The sequence below is a fragment of the Gossypium arboreum genome, chromosome 2 (assembly GCF_025698485.1).
Source record: "Gossypium arboreum isolate Shixiya-1 chromosome 2, ASM2569848v2, whole genome shotgun sequence".
NCBI classification, from domain to species: Eukaryota; Viridiplantae; Streptophyta; class Magnoliopsida; order Malvales; family Malvaceae; genus Gossypium; species Gossypium arboreum.
Window position 1 is genome coordinate 105261461 of NC_069071.1, and position 16822 is coordinate 105278282.

Sequence of the window (16822 nt, forward strand, 5' to 3'; positions counted from 1 at the left end):
TATTTTATAAATGTTAGCATTAATTAGGTTTCCTTTTTTTTTCAACGGATATGATGAAGTGTAAGAAACATAAATGAACGGTCAAGATTTAACTAGCTTCATTATAACAAAAAGGGCCATCTTCACTTCAAACATCACTACACTACAGATATCAGAAAATAGATTGTTTTGGTAAAATGCAATACAAAAATGGTCGTGAACTCTGAACGGCCAGTGATGTATCAGTAAATAGGTAAGGAAATCACCATTTACCCTCCGATTACTTTCTGGTAAATCATTGATTCGATTGGAATTCACTTTTACCTTCTAAAGCCCCCTACTATACTTTGCATATAGTATAGTATGTCTAGAATCAATTTACATCAGAGCTTGTGTCACAATTTTTAATACTGACACTGGTTCATCGAGGTTTCCGTTTTCTGTCAGTAAGGTAAAAAAGTGGTGGTCGGTCTGAGAATTTTCTTGGGCTATCACTGGCCATAGATTCGTACTTCCATGCAGGTCCTATAAGCCAAGACACTCTTGCTCCTCCAAGCAAGCCTCCTAGCTGAAATTGCAAGAAGATTTTAAGCAATCTCGGTAGTAAAACTTTAAATACAGGTATACTACAAGTACACGTGGAAGAGGGACAGTAGTTAAGACTTACATGAGCCCAATCATCAATGCCACTTGACATTAGTCTAATAACCTGCAGGATCCGCATTCATCTCCACTGAGCTCGGAAAAAATAAGAGCAAAAGCATTTGATGCTACAATTCCTTCTAGGTAATCATTGTATCAAGCAGTAACATAGCAGAAACTCTTTTTTTTTTTAAAGCATTTGATAGGCTGTTTAGGGTTCCCATACATTGAGTAGCAAAAGCTTTGAATCATACCATGTTTAGGAAAATAACTTGTGCTATGTGTTGCAGATCTTCTTTGGCATCTCTGATCATACCTCTATGTCTCATGACAAACACAGCAACAGAACCAACCTAGACAACCAAAAGATTTACAAAATGAGAAAATTGAGGTTCTGGAATAAATAAAAGCCAAGTATTTCAAGGCAGACAAATATTAGATGGAACAGCTTCATACGAACATTTATCTTATTCCGTGAATAAGTTTGCGAGGACTTACCAATCCAAAGATTGCGCCTGATGCGCCAACGGCGGGTGCTTTGTAGCGGCACCTAGATTTCTTTCAACTGATTGAGTCAAAATTGTAATAGCAGGCAAGCAATGTATAATCTACTGTAATGAGTTTACGAGTTGTTACTTGAAATAGCAGATGTCAAGTAAACTGCAAGAAATCTCCTTGGACCACTTAAATTCTCCACAGTAGGTCCAACATAATTCAAAGAATAACAATTGACCTGAAAACAACAAATGCTAATCAATCATATAGAGAAATAAACTTCCTTCTTGAGAAATCCTAAACCAAACCATAAGGTGCCTTATATTTGCATGCAAAAGAGAATATGTGGCCAGCCTCCAAATCTGTCCTTTCTCAATAGGACTATTAATCTTTATGCAATATGCATAACCAGTAATCTAAGATTAACCCATATTTTCCAAAACTACAATGAAACCAAAGCAGATAGGACTCCGAAATTTCCTTCACGAATCGATCCGAATCTCACCTTAGCTCCCCAAAGCAAAAGCTTCCCCTGTGTTGCCAGTTGTGCAACATAAATTCTGCAAATAGTATAATTTAGTTTTCATTTTCTTTTTTCAAAAACAATTCAATGTTTTGTTAATCACAGAAAACTTACAAGACAGTAATAGCTAGAAGGATGTTGGTCCATTTCCTTGTGTTGAATGAATTTCTCCTGGAAGTATCCATCTTGTATTTAAAGAAACATAAGTAAGATGAACACGGGGAACAGACAACATCATTTGCAAATAAAAAATTGCGAGTCCCCATGAAGTTGGAAATTGTTTCAGACCATACATGATTCAATCTAGGCACATTACATAGATGACAGATTTTCTGCAGATGATACAAAGAGTTACTGAAGAACAAGGGGCTTCGGGAGATGTCGTGTCTTAGCGCTTGATGGCAGAGAAACCAACATTCTTAAGGTATTAGGTAAATTGGTTAACACAATTAAGCAAATAGGATGTCTTCAGGGGATTAAAATTGGTGATGAATACCATTAGAGGGGTGAGTTGTGAGTTCTGTGTCGTTGGGCTTCACTATACAGGGGTATAATAAGCAGAGTTCCTTGTCCTAATTTGACATACACAGGAGAAGGTAAAAATAGAGATCAAAGGCTTAAAGATGGAAACCTTGCATTGAAAAATAATTTACATTACAGAAGACCTATGATGGTGATATATAAGTACGACAATGATAATAACATGAATGCTTCTGGGTACAAATTTATGTATGAATGATTGTACCAATTGAGCAGATGTGACAATGAATTTAAATGCTTAAATTGTTTTAAGTATTACTTTAAAATAAGATAAATCAATAAATTTAAATGTTTGATTTTTAATTCATTTTTATAACAACTTTTTTCTCGCTTTGAGGTGTTATAGTTGAAAGCCAAGATACTTCATAGTTACCATCAAATGGAAAATGAGAGAATAGTCAAATACATATAAACTTCACCAAATCCATGTTACTGTCACAATTAGAAGCCAAAATACATTGCACTGACAACATCACTCCATAAAATTTTCTACCTTACTTGCATCGTCCAATCAAAGTTTAAATTTCGGGAACTTGTATCACAATTTTCATTGACATTTATTTAGTAATTGAAAAACAAGTCATGTCTATTCTCTGGAAAAAGAAATACATTTATGCGAGGTTTATTATAACACACCTAACCTACCTCCGTCGTTGGATTAAGGCCACAAGCATTACTAACCAGTCAAAACATTTAATTACAACATAAGCAAAGGTGCAAGCTAACTATTAAAATTCATATTATACAAGAGCGAAGCATGCTAATTTAACATTTTCCATATTACTATTTGTTCTATTTTGAACAACTAAGTGATGAGATATGCAATGGAATACTAAACTTGGTCTTCCACTGTTTACAATCTTATTTCTATTTATCTCATCTTGAAAGCTAAAAGTTGGATACCTAACAAGAATATTCCAATTAATAGTATCAGAGTATTGGATTATACTTTGGCTATCTACTTTTAGTGATATTAGTAGTATGACCCATTTCACCCAATTAAGTTCGTCATTTCATTTAAAATTAGCGTAAAAATACTCTTACAGTCTTTAATACGAGTTTACATGATCCTAAATATAATTAGAAAACAAACAGGGACTAATTTGAAATAACTCAAAAGGGTTTGGGAAAATTTCAAAAAAATTTAGAAACAAGGGTCATATGGCCTTGTGGCTAGGCTGTGTGGCTTTCGAAGTTAGGACACACAATCATGTCTTAGCCCGTGTCTCTACCCATGTAACTCACTGACTTGAGACACACGGCCGTGTTGCAGGCCGTGTGCCAGACTGTGTGAAATCTGCACTTAAATTAACAAGACACACGCCCGTGTGGCCAGATTGAGTGTGTTATGCGGTTGTGTGACAAATCGTGTCTCAAGCCGTATGTGCCTAAATGTACCTTAATACTCAAGTTTTCCAAATCATGCTTACTAAATTACTAAGTAACTCATTTACCAACCACTTAACCTACTAAAAACATAATTAAACATGCTTAAAACATGTCAAAACATCCATCTTAAGTGCCTAACCAATGTACCATCATTGGTACCACATTTTATATTTGCAAACATACTGGTAAAACATCATCCATTCAACACACACATTCATACCAAATTATCAAGATTTAGGCTAACAAGTTAAAGCAAATCATATGCAAAACATTAAGCTTGACTAACCTACCAAGACATAGTTTTAACCTCAACCATATGAACATATAAATAAATTACACTTGGGACTCAAAATATCATCACATTAACAAAATAACCAGCAAACAAAAGACCATCTAGGTACATGTCATTACAAAATAGAACATCACCACACTTGAGTCTGGGATTGTTGTTGGATGATGAGTCGACGATACTTTGAAAAATACTTAACCTGCGAACGGAAAACCAAATCCTACGCTAAGTATACCTCAGTGGTATTTCTATAATCCGAACAATTAAAAATTGATGTAAATAATTACAATGTAAGATGCAATTAAGTAATGTCATATAGTATATCAAATTCATCATGCTAATTTATTCATTCTTGTTCACATTCACAAATCTTGCAAATTCCAATACATAACAATAACATTTCATAAGGCATTTGATAAATCAACTCATATAATGGCATTATTCATATGCATTTTCAATCTATGAGTTCATCAGTCATAATTTATCAATATTCACAACAAAATCTACCATTTCATATTTCATTTCACATATCGTTTTAATTTATCATCTTTTGTTATTTTAATATCCAGCTCATCGATTGTTATTATTTATTTTCCCCTATTAACACGACTCAGACTCGAACGAATACATAGATCCAACCAACACACCAGTTTGGCACCCAGTGCCTCATCGGATAAATCGGAAGACATAATTACGCTCAACACTATAATAGATTGACAACTGGTGTCTCATCGGTTAAACCGAAACAAATTGGAACCCAATGCCTCATCGACTCGAAGTCGAAGAAATCCTTGAACTCTTCCTATCCTATGACATGCCATCTATATCTGACTTAGCCCGAAACAATTAATAGGGTTTCATTTTATTTTTTTAAATAACCAATGTCTCATTTTCATATATGTACATTCTCACATATAAGCATATATTCAATTTGATAGCAATCAACTTTTCTCAATACATATATTCCATTCAATATTCATAAAAACACCACATTTATTAATATTCATAATTAATTCATTCTAATAATCAATCGATTCAATTCAACCCAAAGTACAAGTATGCTCACCTCAAATACTTATCATATGCAAACAATTCAATTTACAATAATTTATAATTTGTTTCGGATTATAGAAATACAAACCATATATTTCGAGTTACTCGACGTCGACCTTTTCTTTCCTTTTCTTACTCGAGGATTCTGGAACGACATTCATTATGGAATAAAATAATTAAAATATATCAATAACACACAACTAAATTTTTATTAAATTTCAAATTTTATACTACATTTTGCTTAATCTTCAATTTAGTCCCAAAAGCGAGACTAATTAAATCTTCACATTTAACCTCCAATTTTTATACAAATTTCACTCTAAGTTAAACTTGGCTCCCTATTTTCAATTCTAACCCTTAATTTTAAAATTTTCACAATTTAGTCCTTATTGCTCAAAATCAACAATTAATTTCACTATTTAGTCCTTTTTCACTTCTAACTTTAAAATCTATCAAATTAACCCTTGAAACTCTAACAAATCAACAATGGTAACAACATGCATTGGATAATTAGGTTCATGCATTTTTAGTCAACATTTGAAACTCTAACATTTTTCACCCTACAAACAGTGCCTCCAGATCTTTAAAGCACAAACCACAACAGTTAGCTCTAAATCATGCATCGGATAATTACGTTTAGCTCTAAATCATGCATCGGATAATTACATTCATGCATTTTTAGTTGACAAGGTATATACGCGATTGCTTTCTCATCTTGCATCAAAACACAACTGAGACCACTCAATGAAGCATTACTATAGACCATGAAATATTTTGTCGATTTTAGTAAAGTTAGAACCGACGCTTCAGTCAACATCTGTTTCAATTTCTCGAAACTTTCTTGGCACTGTTTGCTCCAAATGAACTGAACGTTCTTTTGTAATAGCTTTGTCATCAGCAAAGCATCTTTGAAAATCCATTAATGAATCTTCAGTAATAACTAGCTAAACCAAGAAAACTACGGACTTCCAACACATTTCTCGGTACTTTCTACTAAACAATGGCCTCAATCTTTTTCGAATTAACTCTAACTCTATTCGTCGAGATAACATACCCCAGAAACACAACTTTCGATAACAAAACGATTCTAAGGTGTTGTTCATGCTCTGATTCAGATTTCGAGTAGATCAAGATGTTGACAATGAAAACTACCACAAATTGATCCAAATAAGGTTGGAAGATACGGTTCATGACGTCTATGAATGTCATTGGGGTATTAGTCAACCCAAAAGACATAACCAAAAATTCATAATGGCCATAACGCTTACGAAACATCGTCTTAGATACGTCGCTACCTTTTACTTTCAGCTGATAGTAACCAGATCTCAAATTGATTTTAGAAAAGATAGAAGCTCCTTTTAGTTGATCAAACAAGTCATCGATACAAGGTAGGGGGTAACGATTATTAATTGTCAACTTTTTCAATTACTGATAGTCTATACAAAGTTGCATCGAGCCATCTTTCTGGAATGATATTAACACTAGAGCTTCCTAAGGAGATATACTAGGGCGTATAAAGTCTCAATCCAGTAAATATTGCAATTGGACCTTCAATTCTTTCAACTCTATGGGTGCCATAAGATAATGAGACATTAACACTAGAGCTGTACCAGAAAATACTTTAATTGTGAATTCAACCTCTCAATCTGGTGGTAATCCCAATAATTTTTTAGGAAACACATCAAGGAATTCACAAACAGTATAAATCTTACTGCTCTGATCACCACCAGAATTCGAGTTAATGACATAGGCCAGAAAAGCTTTACAACCTCGATTGAGAAGTTTATTAACTCAAACTGCTAAAATGATACGATTAAACCACTCGTTCGAACACCATTCACCTTAATCATGCTACTGTCTGCACTCTGAACCACAAACTTCTTTTTACGGCAGTCAAGAATCACTTCGTGTTCTGTAAGGCAATCCATACCCAAAATCAGATCAAAATCACCAAATGGCATTATCAACAAATCAACAAGGAAAGATACGTTTTGAATTTCTAGTGAACATCACCTACATACTTGGTCAACTAATACGGACTGCCCTAAAGGACTTGGCACAACCATAGATACTCTAGACGTCTCAAATTTTAAAGTTCTTGATTTGACTAACTCAGCATTAATATAAAAGTGTGAAGATCTTGGATCTATCAAAGGGTAAACAGACTCTGAATGTAATGACAAGATACCTACAATATTGGTAGTGTCACCTTCCTTACATGTCCATACAATATATGCTCGAGTTGGCACTCTGACCTCTAACTAATGAGTACTATCATCGTTCCCCTTTTTAACATCACCTCTGGTAATAAAACCACCACGACTTGTTCCACGACCCCTAGATGCTGGTACAGACCTCTGAGAAGAAACAGGGGTATCATTATCATTTTTTGGACACTCTCAAGCGAAGTGCTCCTTCAAATCCACAACAAAAATAAGCTCATGTTAGTTTTTAGCATTCACCTCGATGCTTTTTCCCACAGTGATCACAGTTCAAAATTTTAATATATTAAGATAGACCTCGTACACTACTCATGGATATAGTCGGTTGTCGCTCTCGATTTCTATCAGATCTTTCAGTCTTAAAGGTTGATTTCTAACTTTCACGAAAATTTTTAGTTTGTTTAGATTGTGGATGTAAACTAGCAGCTCCTAACCACTTCCCAACAGCGCGAGTAATCTCAGCCTTTTTATCAAGACCCAAAGCTTGTTCTACCATTTTTTCTCATTCAACTAAATCAGCAAACTTTGAGATTCGATGTGATACCAGTTGTACTTGGAGCTCATCACTTAACCTACGCTGAAATCATTTGCAAATTTCAGCTTCAGATGACACAAATTCAATAGTATATTTACTGAGTCGTAAAAACTCTTGTTCATAATTAGCCATAGTCATCTCATTCTACTTTAACAGTAAAAACTCTAATTTTTTATCTTCGAGATGCAATTCTTCAACGTATTTCTTTTGGAATTCCTTTTGGAAGAACTCTCAATCATCAGATTCTCAGATACGTCTTTGCGTTCATTCATCTTGTAATATCCCAAATTTGACCGGGCCTTAAAACCAAAACATTAACACAAAAAATAAATAAATAAATGTTTGTTTATTTAAACAGTCCAGGTTACAAAGCCCAAACCGTAGGCCCAAAACCGAAACAATTCAGCTAAGCCCATTTATAACCTTGACCCAAACAACCATACCCAGCTATACCCTACCCCAGATATACTAAACTAGCCCAATATTTAATTGGCCTAATTAGCCCAAAACCATTTACCCAGTTACTATCCAGCAGACCTAAATTAGATCCAGACAACAGTGGCCCAACTGGCCCAAACCATTACACCGAGGCATGAAACCCTAGGGTTTCTGCCTCTCTTTCCCCTCACGTCGCAACAGGTTCTGGAAGGTTCGGGGAGCGTCTGTCCGGCTCCCCAATCAAGGCCATCACTCAAGGTTCCGCCTCCTTAATTAGCGCCTCACCGACACCACCACCAGACTTCCAGCGTCCATCAACGCCAGTGACCCTTCCATCACCGGATTTTTTGCAAGTACCTGCAAAGAAGGAAAGAACCACAGCAGCAAAACAAGTATAGAAGGAAAGAAAAAGATTTCTTTCCAGAAATGTAATGACAATAGTGGCTATAAAAGCCCGAAATCAAACAGTGTAAAGGACCTTTTTTTTGACAGAAAAAGAAATATACTTACACAGATTTGTTCAAGAAAAATACCAACAGTCTCTCAAAAGGTGATTTAATCGCATATTTCATGCTTTATTTTGAATATATATGAAATGTTGTAACATATACGAGAGGGATCTAACGTAAAAGAGGTTACCTGTGGAAGGACGAAGGTTTTAAACCTTCAGACCACCGCGAACGGTGGCGCGTGAGGCGCGTGGGCGAATAAGGCCCAGTGGCCGGAGGCCAAAACTGGAGACTTCTCCTATCATCTCTGCAGAGAGTTTCAAAATTTTTTTTTTTTTACAAACGGTGCAAAATGATTTCTGGGACTGAAGTTTTGGCTTATATAGCCTCTTTGAAACGACATCTTTTCTGCTTAACTTAATAAGCTCAAAACGGTGTCGTATCAAACATCAGGATCCGCGCGTTGACCCGATTACCCGGGGAGGATCCGCGCATTTTTTAAAATTGGGTTAATTACCCAATCAGTCCTTATATCCTTTTAAATTTATAATTACACTTTATTTTATTTATGATTTGGCCCTATTATTTTTTTTTAGTTTTAATTTAGTCCCAACAGTTATTACATTTTGGAAACGGTGTCGTTTAGGATTAGGGCAAATTGCCCAGTGAGTCCTTTGTCGTCTTAATTTTTGCAAACCAAGCCCAGAACTTATACTATTTTGCAAATTAGCCTTATAAATCTATTTAAATTCGATTTTAACCCTTAATTTTACTTTTTTAAATTTTGTTATTTTATTTTATATATAACTTATTTTTAAAAAAACATACATATATTATTATTAAAATACTACTTATATTATTTTCCTATATATCTATACTATATTTTTACCATTTAATGTTTAAATATCTTTATCTTTATATTATCTTATATTTTAACAATATGATATTTTATATTATTATTATTTTACATTATTATTTATATGGTTATTATATTTTACTTATATTATATTTGTATATACTATACATTATTTTTACATACATATTATATATTATTCCATATTATTATGTCATTTTTATACTATCATATATATTTATCTATATATTATTATCATTAAAGGCTTTAACTTGTATTTTATACTTATCTTTATTTATATATTAATAATTACTTTATTTATATTCTATTATTACATATTTTGAGGATATTATAATATTATAATTTGTATAACATGTATATTTCATCATTAATTACTTATTTTATATTATGCTAAACTACATTGAAATTATTTTATTATAAATATAAACTCTTATACATTTTTAAAAAAACAATATATTTTTCAAATTCTATTATTATATATATTACATATTGTATAATTAAATACTATTTTAAAATTTCATATCTTTATATATATTTTGTTAATAATTATCCATTTATATTATATCTTGTATATATTAATTCTTTTATGTATTTTTTTATATTATGTATCATGTGTGTTAGATGTTATTTTATATTTGATGTTATATTTTGTGAACATGTACATCGATATTATATTTCTTTTAAATTGTGTATCATGCATCATTTCTTAATTATTGCTATATATGTTTGTATGTTTTGCTTATCCATCTTCAATATAGGTTATATGTATTTTTGTATATATGATGTTATGAAATTCTAAACACATATGCATCTAGTATATGATTTTTGTAGTATTGCTATCGTATCGTTAAAATGCATGTTTTATTTGCTTATTATTACAATATTCTATTCTATAGTGATAATGTAATTCCTTATGCATCATTTTTTAAAAAAAAAAATGAGACTCAAAAGTTTTCAAAAAATATAAAGGCAATGCTCGGTGTTTGGAAATTTCGAGAAAGTAGTGCCTTAACTTATTGGTATACCACTATTCTCGTTGAGTTCGAATAATCAAGTACCCTTCTAAGTTTTTTTTTAAAAGGTTTTCTAAATGCAAGCCACTATCTTAGAATTTCAAAGCAATATGTCCTAACTTATTGGATATAGCGTTTTGCTGTTTCGAGATAGGAATTTCCAAAAAGGCTAACTTAGTGTCAAATATTTTAAAAATATTGTGTCCTAACTTATTGGATGTAATATTTTGATTCATTTGATATAAGTGAACCCTAATTTTAAAAATAAAAAATATGAAAAGAGGATTACATCTTAAAATTTTTGAATTTCCGACATTAAAGACATTTGATAATCAATTAGGTACCAATTTTTGGGCGTTACGAGGGTACTAATCCTTCCTCGTACGTAACCGACTCCCGAACCCGTTCTTTTATTTCGTGGACCAGAACTAATGATTTTAAAACAAAATGTTTTAAAGGTGATCCAATCACACCTAAAAAGATTGGTGGGGACTCCCGTTTTCGTTTTTTAAAATCGATTCCCATTTTCCAAAACTCGATTTGAAAATGGTTTCGACATTTACCACCAAGTATATGTTTTTCCTTGTAGTAGAGAAACATTACAAATTACTCTCTCACGAGGGTCGCATTCAAGTTGTTGTAAGACACATTTAGTAGATTCAATCCAAACTTCAGCTACTGAGGGGTTAACTTCTTTCAACCCCAAAAATTTTATCGCACCATATCTTCGCAATTCTTTTATCGGAGCCCGTCGAGTGGTAGATGTAGGTATTGTTGCAAAAGTAGTTCACGCAACACGTTGAAGAGCATCAACAATAGCTCGAAGTAAATTTGAATACCTAATCTATCATTATTACGCCTTTCAGCATTAGGTTGTTAAGCACCAACTAGGTTAGCACTCGGTGTCACTGATTTAGTTCTATCTAACTCATTAGAAACATCATCACCAATATACATCTCTTGGTCAACTTCATTATTATATTCATCAGACATCGTTCAATTTTAAAACAAAAACAATTATAATCAGCATCCAAATCCCAACTCAAACTCGACTCAACTTTGGCATGTACCTCTAGACTCAAATTTGAGCTTGATTTAGTCTGAGAATCGGTGTAACATCCTAAATAATTTAACTCTATTTTTGTGAAATCTGACAATAAATGTGTATATACTTCAGTGGTTAAGTGTTCTAGGTATGTGTGTGAGGTCTTGGGTTCAAGTCCCACTTTTGGAAAATTTTGTTATTTTATACCCTAGCCCTATCGTTGGTGGGTTAGGTTATATTTTCTTGTTAGTAAACTTATATCAGAATGAGCCTGCTGGTTTGAGTGGTAAGGAGTTAGCTTGCTGGAGGTCCTGTGTTCGAATTTCCGCGTGAGCGTGGGTGTTAAATTTTGTTGATGGTGGTTGATAGTGGTTCAGTGGTAGTGGGATTCTGAGTTAGTAGGTGGTTATGCATGTAGATATAGTAGGATTTGGTTTAACCATTTTATGTTTTCTTCCCAATAAAATTTCTTTTCTTTTTCTTTGATCTGTCAAAATTGTTCTTCCAAAATTGCAGTGATACAAATTTTGAACTCTTCGTGTGTCTGGTAAGTGAGGGTAGTGAGTTTTGTTCGAATTACAGGTAGTTGTTTTAACTATTCTATACCAATTCTGGTCCTTTTGGTAATGTGATTCTGGGTTGTTTGGCAGCGAATCGTGAGGAACGAAATTCTTCTCCTGCAAAATCGTAGTCGGGTTTGTTCATGAAGTTGGGTGAGTAATGAGTGTTTGAATTTCACTATTGAAGGTTTCATTGGTTCGTTTTAATTGTGGATTAAAAATTGATTTTGAGAACGTGTAATATCGTTTGTTGGTTCCGGTAGGATCGGGATTGCTTATGCGTCAAAATCGAATTAAGTATATACCGTTAACGTAAGAAAATAAGGTTCGACGAAAGCAAAAAATTGGGTTTGTCGATGCCAAACGGGCTTGTGGCTGACTGTGTAGCTGGCCTTGTGTGAGACACGACCGTGTAACTGACGAATGTGTGGCTATGCACCTGACACGGCCGTGTGACGATGTGAGTGTGGCCTTGTAGGCCACACGAACTAGGCCAGGTTGGGCTTGTAGGGCACACGGACTAGGCCATTCTGGGTGTGTGGGCCCACACGGACATGTGGAACCCAGAATTCTGAAATTTTTCCTAAGGTCGCACGGGTCGTTCCGATCAACTGTGAACTTACCGTAGGGTCAATAAGGGCTAACCAAACCCTATTTCATATGATCTAATACTTTGATAGTTTGATTTGAGTAGAAAACTGATTTGTATGCCTAACTATACTGTTAAGTATATAATTATCTGTATATGAGCATGTTAAGCATGTTTGTTCTGTTATTTTTATATCTGTATTCTGTATTTTTATTTAGGGTGGGATTTGTATATGTGAAGGAAGTGATTTGTACGGCGAACTATCGCCTATATTCTGGTAGCTTAACTGCATAATATCTATTATGTGTCGCATCAATACTATATGGTGTGTAGGGATGGGTGGGTGTTTTTAACCTTGCATGGTGTGATGGTGTGACAGCTCTAATTTGACCCCAGTCGGAAAGTGGTTTCGGGACCACAAAACCGAGTCATAAAAATAATTAAACGTTATATTCTATGCTTATTATATGTGAAAGTGTATGTGTGAAAGTATTGTGTCTTAACTTTGTCATTTGAATGTGGAAATAGCTAAAAAGGACTTGTGTGTTAAAACTTAAAAATGTGATAGAAAGAATTTAGAGGGCCGAATAATGCATGGTATATAACAATGAGGACTTGCATGTCAAATGGACCACTATTAAATTAGTGGACGACAATGATGAAAGTTGACAGGAAAAATATGTATTTTGTATTGTAAAATAATAACCTAATAAATGTTATATGATTCCATGTTAGTAATATAACATTTAATGATATTATAAGAGGAATTATATAATTTAATAAAAGAAAGTAGAAAAACAAAGTTTTCATCCATTCTTCTTTCATTTTGCCGAAATTTAAAGAACAAGCAAAATAAAAGGGTTCTTGGATATTCGGCCTTGATGTTTCTAATTGGAGGTATGTTTGATTTTATTTCTTGATAATTTATGTGAAATTGAGTTAATTGCTAAGCTCCTTTCATAGCCCATGACTTAATTTTTGTTATTGATTTGAAATGATGCATTTGGCTATGGGTTGTATGGATGTCTTTGGAGGTGTTTTATGTTTTGGAAATGGTTTGTTAATGTTGTCAATTATAGTGATAATTCGGTCATGATTTAGCTTATATTGAAAATATGTAATTATAAGCATAATAATAAACATGCGAAATGGTTGTATTTTTAGTTGGATATTTGTGTTCAAAATGGTTCAATTTGTTTTAGCCACATGTGCATAAATTGTAATAATTGAATAGATAATATGTACTTGAGTATTCGGTTATGGTTTTAGGTTCGAGTTGACGGATATGCAAAAATTAGCTTTTGGTATGTATTGATTTAGTATAGGAGTTCGAAAATGGCTGAATTTTCATGTTTAAATTCGGTTATATCTGATCATGGTTGGAGTTATTTTGATATGCATATTATAAGGTATGTATGATTTGTGTTTTGGTTGCATAACTATATTTGGTTAATGATATGAATAAATTATAAATAGCTTTAAGTAAGCTTGATATATGGACAATGGATATATTTGGATTGAGATTATGCTTAAGTGAAATTATAGATATGTGATGAAATTGATTGGTGATATACATGTTTAAATAACATGCATGCAAAGAATATGTGAAAGAATGAATTGGTAATAAATCTGCTTGGGACAGCAATAGTAACATAATTTTGGAAAATCACCATAAATTGTGGGAGTTGATTTAGAAGCTGAATAAATTATGTAATTAAAGGTTAATGAGTCTATTTTCTTACAAAAGAAACTGTGAAAGCAAAAGAATTTCCAATAATGAGATATTTGAAGTGATGTAGGACAAGGTCAAAATGAATTCTAGATCCCATGTTCTGTTTTTATAAAATCATGATAAATTGTACAAAAATGGTTATATGATGGAGTTTATATGTTTAGACTCCTTAGTGAGTCTAGTTTCGAATGAAATAAATGAGGACATATTTTGAATTCTGTACAATGAGAAATTTGATTCGTAGTAAAGAGTGGTCAAATTAGTCAAACAGTGAAATAGGGGAAACTTTAAGAAAAATATGGTATTGATTGGCCAAGCTAAAAATTCTAAAAATTATATGGGTAAAAGATATATGAGTCTATTTTCAGGGAAATTTTACGGAAATTGATTTGGAGTTTCGTAGCTCCAATTATAAATAATTTAGTGACTGTTGCTCAGGAAGACAGCTTATTGTGAATTTGTGATTATGTGGTAAATATTGATAAAAATTTGTTACCGAGTTGCTTAATGTTTTCTTATAAACTTACTATGATCTATATGTGTGAAAGTCGTATATATATATATTATATTCTGAAAGTAATGCTTGAATAGTCGAACAATGACTAGTTTAAAATTGTTGAATTTAAGCTCAAGAGCATAGAGAACCAAGGTTGGACAAGGGAAAAGAGAAAGTAGTTGAATAGCCGATCCGAGACTGTTCGAAAATATTCGAGGTAAGTTTTGAGTAGTCACCTTTAGTATATAATTGATGATGCCTTGATATGTGTATATTAGATGAATTGTGACCTTTCGGTTCTACTTGAATTAAGTGGTGTGATAAATAATTTATGTATATGACTTATAGTCGAATGGTCACTATGTGTTAAGCTTGAATGGTGAAATGGATATGTGATATTTATGTATGACTTTCGAATCGAAATGTAAATGATGGTATTCATATGGAGCTTATATCTGAACGTAGCAAATGACTACTAATGTGATATGTTGAATAAGTTGTGTTAATATATGATTAAATATGCATGATATTTGATGTGTATCCGGACTTAGGGTCCGCAGGCTATGTGCTGGAATTATATCTGGACTTAGGGTCCGCAGGCTATGTGCTAGAATTATATCCAGACTTAAGGTCTGCAGGCTACGTGCTGGAAATATGTCAGGGCTAAAGTCCTGCAGGCTTCGAGCTGGTATTATACCGGGTTTAAATTCCCGCAGCTTGTGCCGTAATTGGTTTCAAGTCCTAAGACCGACAGCTTAATGCCGATAAGTTAAGTAAGATTACGATATTGAATGTTCGCGAGAAACCATCGTCGAGTAAGTACTATACATTTAATATGTTCAGTATCGTATTACTTACTCATCGGTGAATTGATTTCAAGTGAATCATTAGCATCAAAGAAGAATATATATATAAATATGATTGATGGTTATATTTGCGAATATGAGAATGATTTAATCGATCATGGTATATTTGTATATGAATTATATGTTAAGATTTCTTTATGTACTCATGTACATTCATCAATGATTTTGTGAATTATTAGTATCAAAGAATGATACTTAAGTGTGAATGATTGTTATATCTGAGTAAAACAATGACCTATTCGGTCAAATGTTGTTATTATATGAGATTATTTGATTTAAATGCATCGGATGAACTTTTAGTAAAAGAAAAATATGTCTGAGAATCTATGTTTATGTTTATGTGTATTCGCCATGAAGCAATTTGAATTGAGAATAAGTCTGTTTAAATGAATGTTTTGATTTTCGATAAGTTTTAATTATTTGTGATGCTTAAAACTTACTAAGCTTTGAAAGCTTACTTCGTTTGTTACGTTCTGCTTTTATAGATTGTTGATTCCAGCACTCTTTCGGAAGGGAATCGTTAGCTACTCGTCACACTATCTATCATTTTGGGGTACTATTATATTTTGGAGCTAGTATGGAATGTATGGAATAGACTTAAGCGAATGATATTTTGAGATGTACTTATATATAAGCCATGTGAATATGGCTACTTTTGAATGTTGATACAAGTTTGAATTTTGATCTTTAACTGAGTTTGGCGATGTATATTTTTATTTTATTTTTATCGTGTATGTTTTTAAAATATTAAATTTTGGATCAGTAACTCTTCATAACCCACCCCGGTGACGGACACGGGTTATAGGGGTGTTACAGATGGGGGGACGGAGATGGTGTGTAGAGAATGGGGTAGGATTCTGTACCTCTGATCTATTATCTAATTCTGATATCTGTTTCTGCTATGGACTGAGGTTCAAATCTGTATCTGACTGTATATGAAATTCTGTATATGTTGCATGACTATCTCTGTTGGGTTACACATTGAATTATGAAAACTCACATCTATTTGTCTATTCTGTTCAGGTAATCCACAGACTTAGACGGGTCGGTGTGATGAAGGCTCAGCTACGACCACTCGATAGAGAACTGTTTT

General features: G+C 33.2%; 1 protein-coding gene across 1 annotated transcript; it reads right to left on the bottom strand.

Moving 5' to 3' along the window:
- Positions 1–101: 101 nt before the first annotated feature.
- LOC108466811 (RHOMBOID-like protein 10, chloroplastic) lies at positions 102–1824 on the bottom strand. Its single transcript, XM_053022622.1, has 8 exons — positions 1754–1824; positions 1622–1676; positions 1425–1505; positions 1248–1354; positions 1120–1171; positions 876–974; positions 647–688; positions 102–547 (listed from the first exon to the last, which is right to left on the bottom strand). The coding sequence occupies exons 1-8, from the start codon at positions 1822–1824 to the stop codon at positions 401–403; spliced, it is 654 nt and encodes a 217-aa protein (XP_052878582.1). The 3' UTR covers positions 102–400.
- Between the last annotated feature and the right edge of the window lie 14998 nt (positions 1825–16822).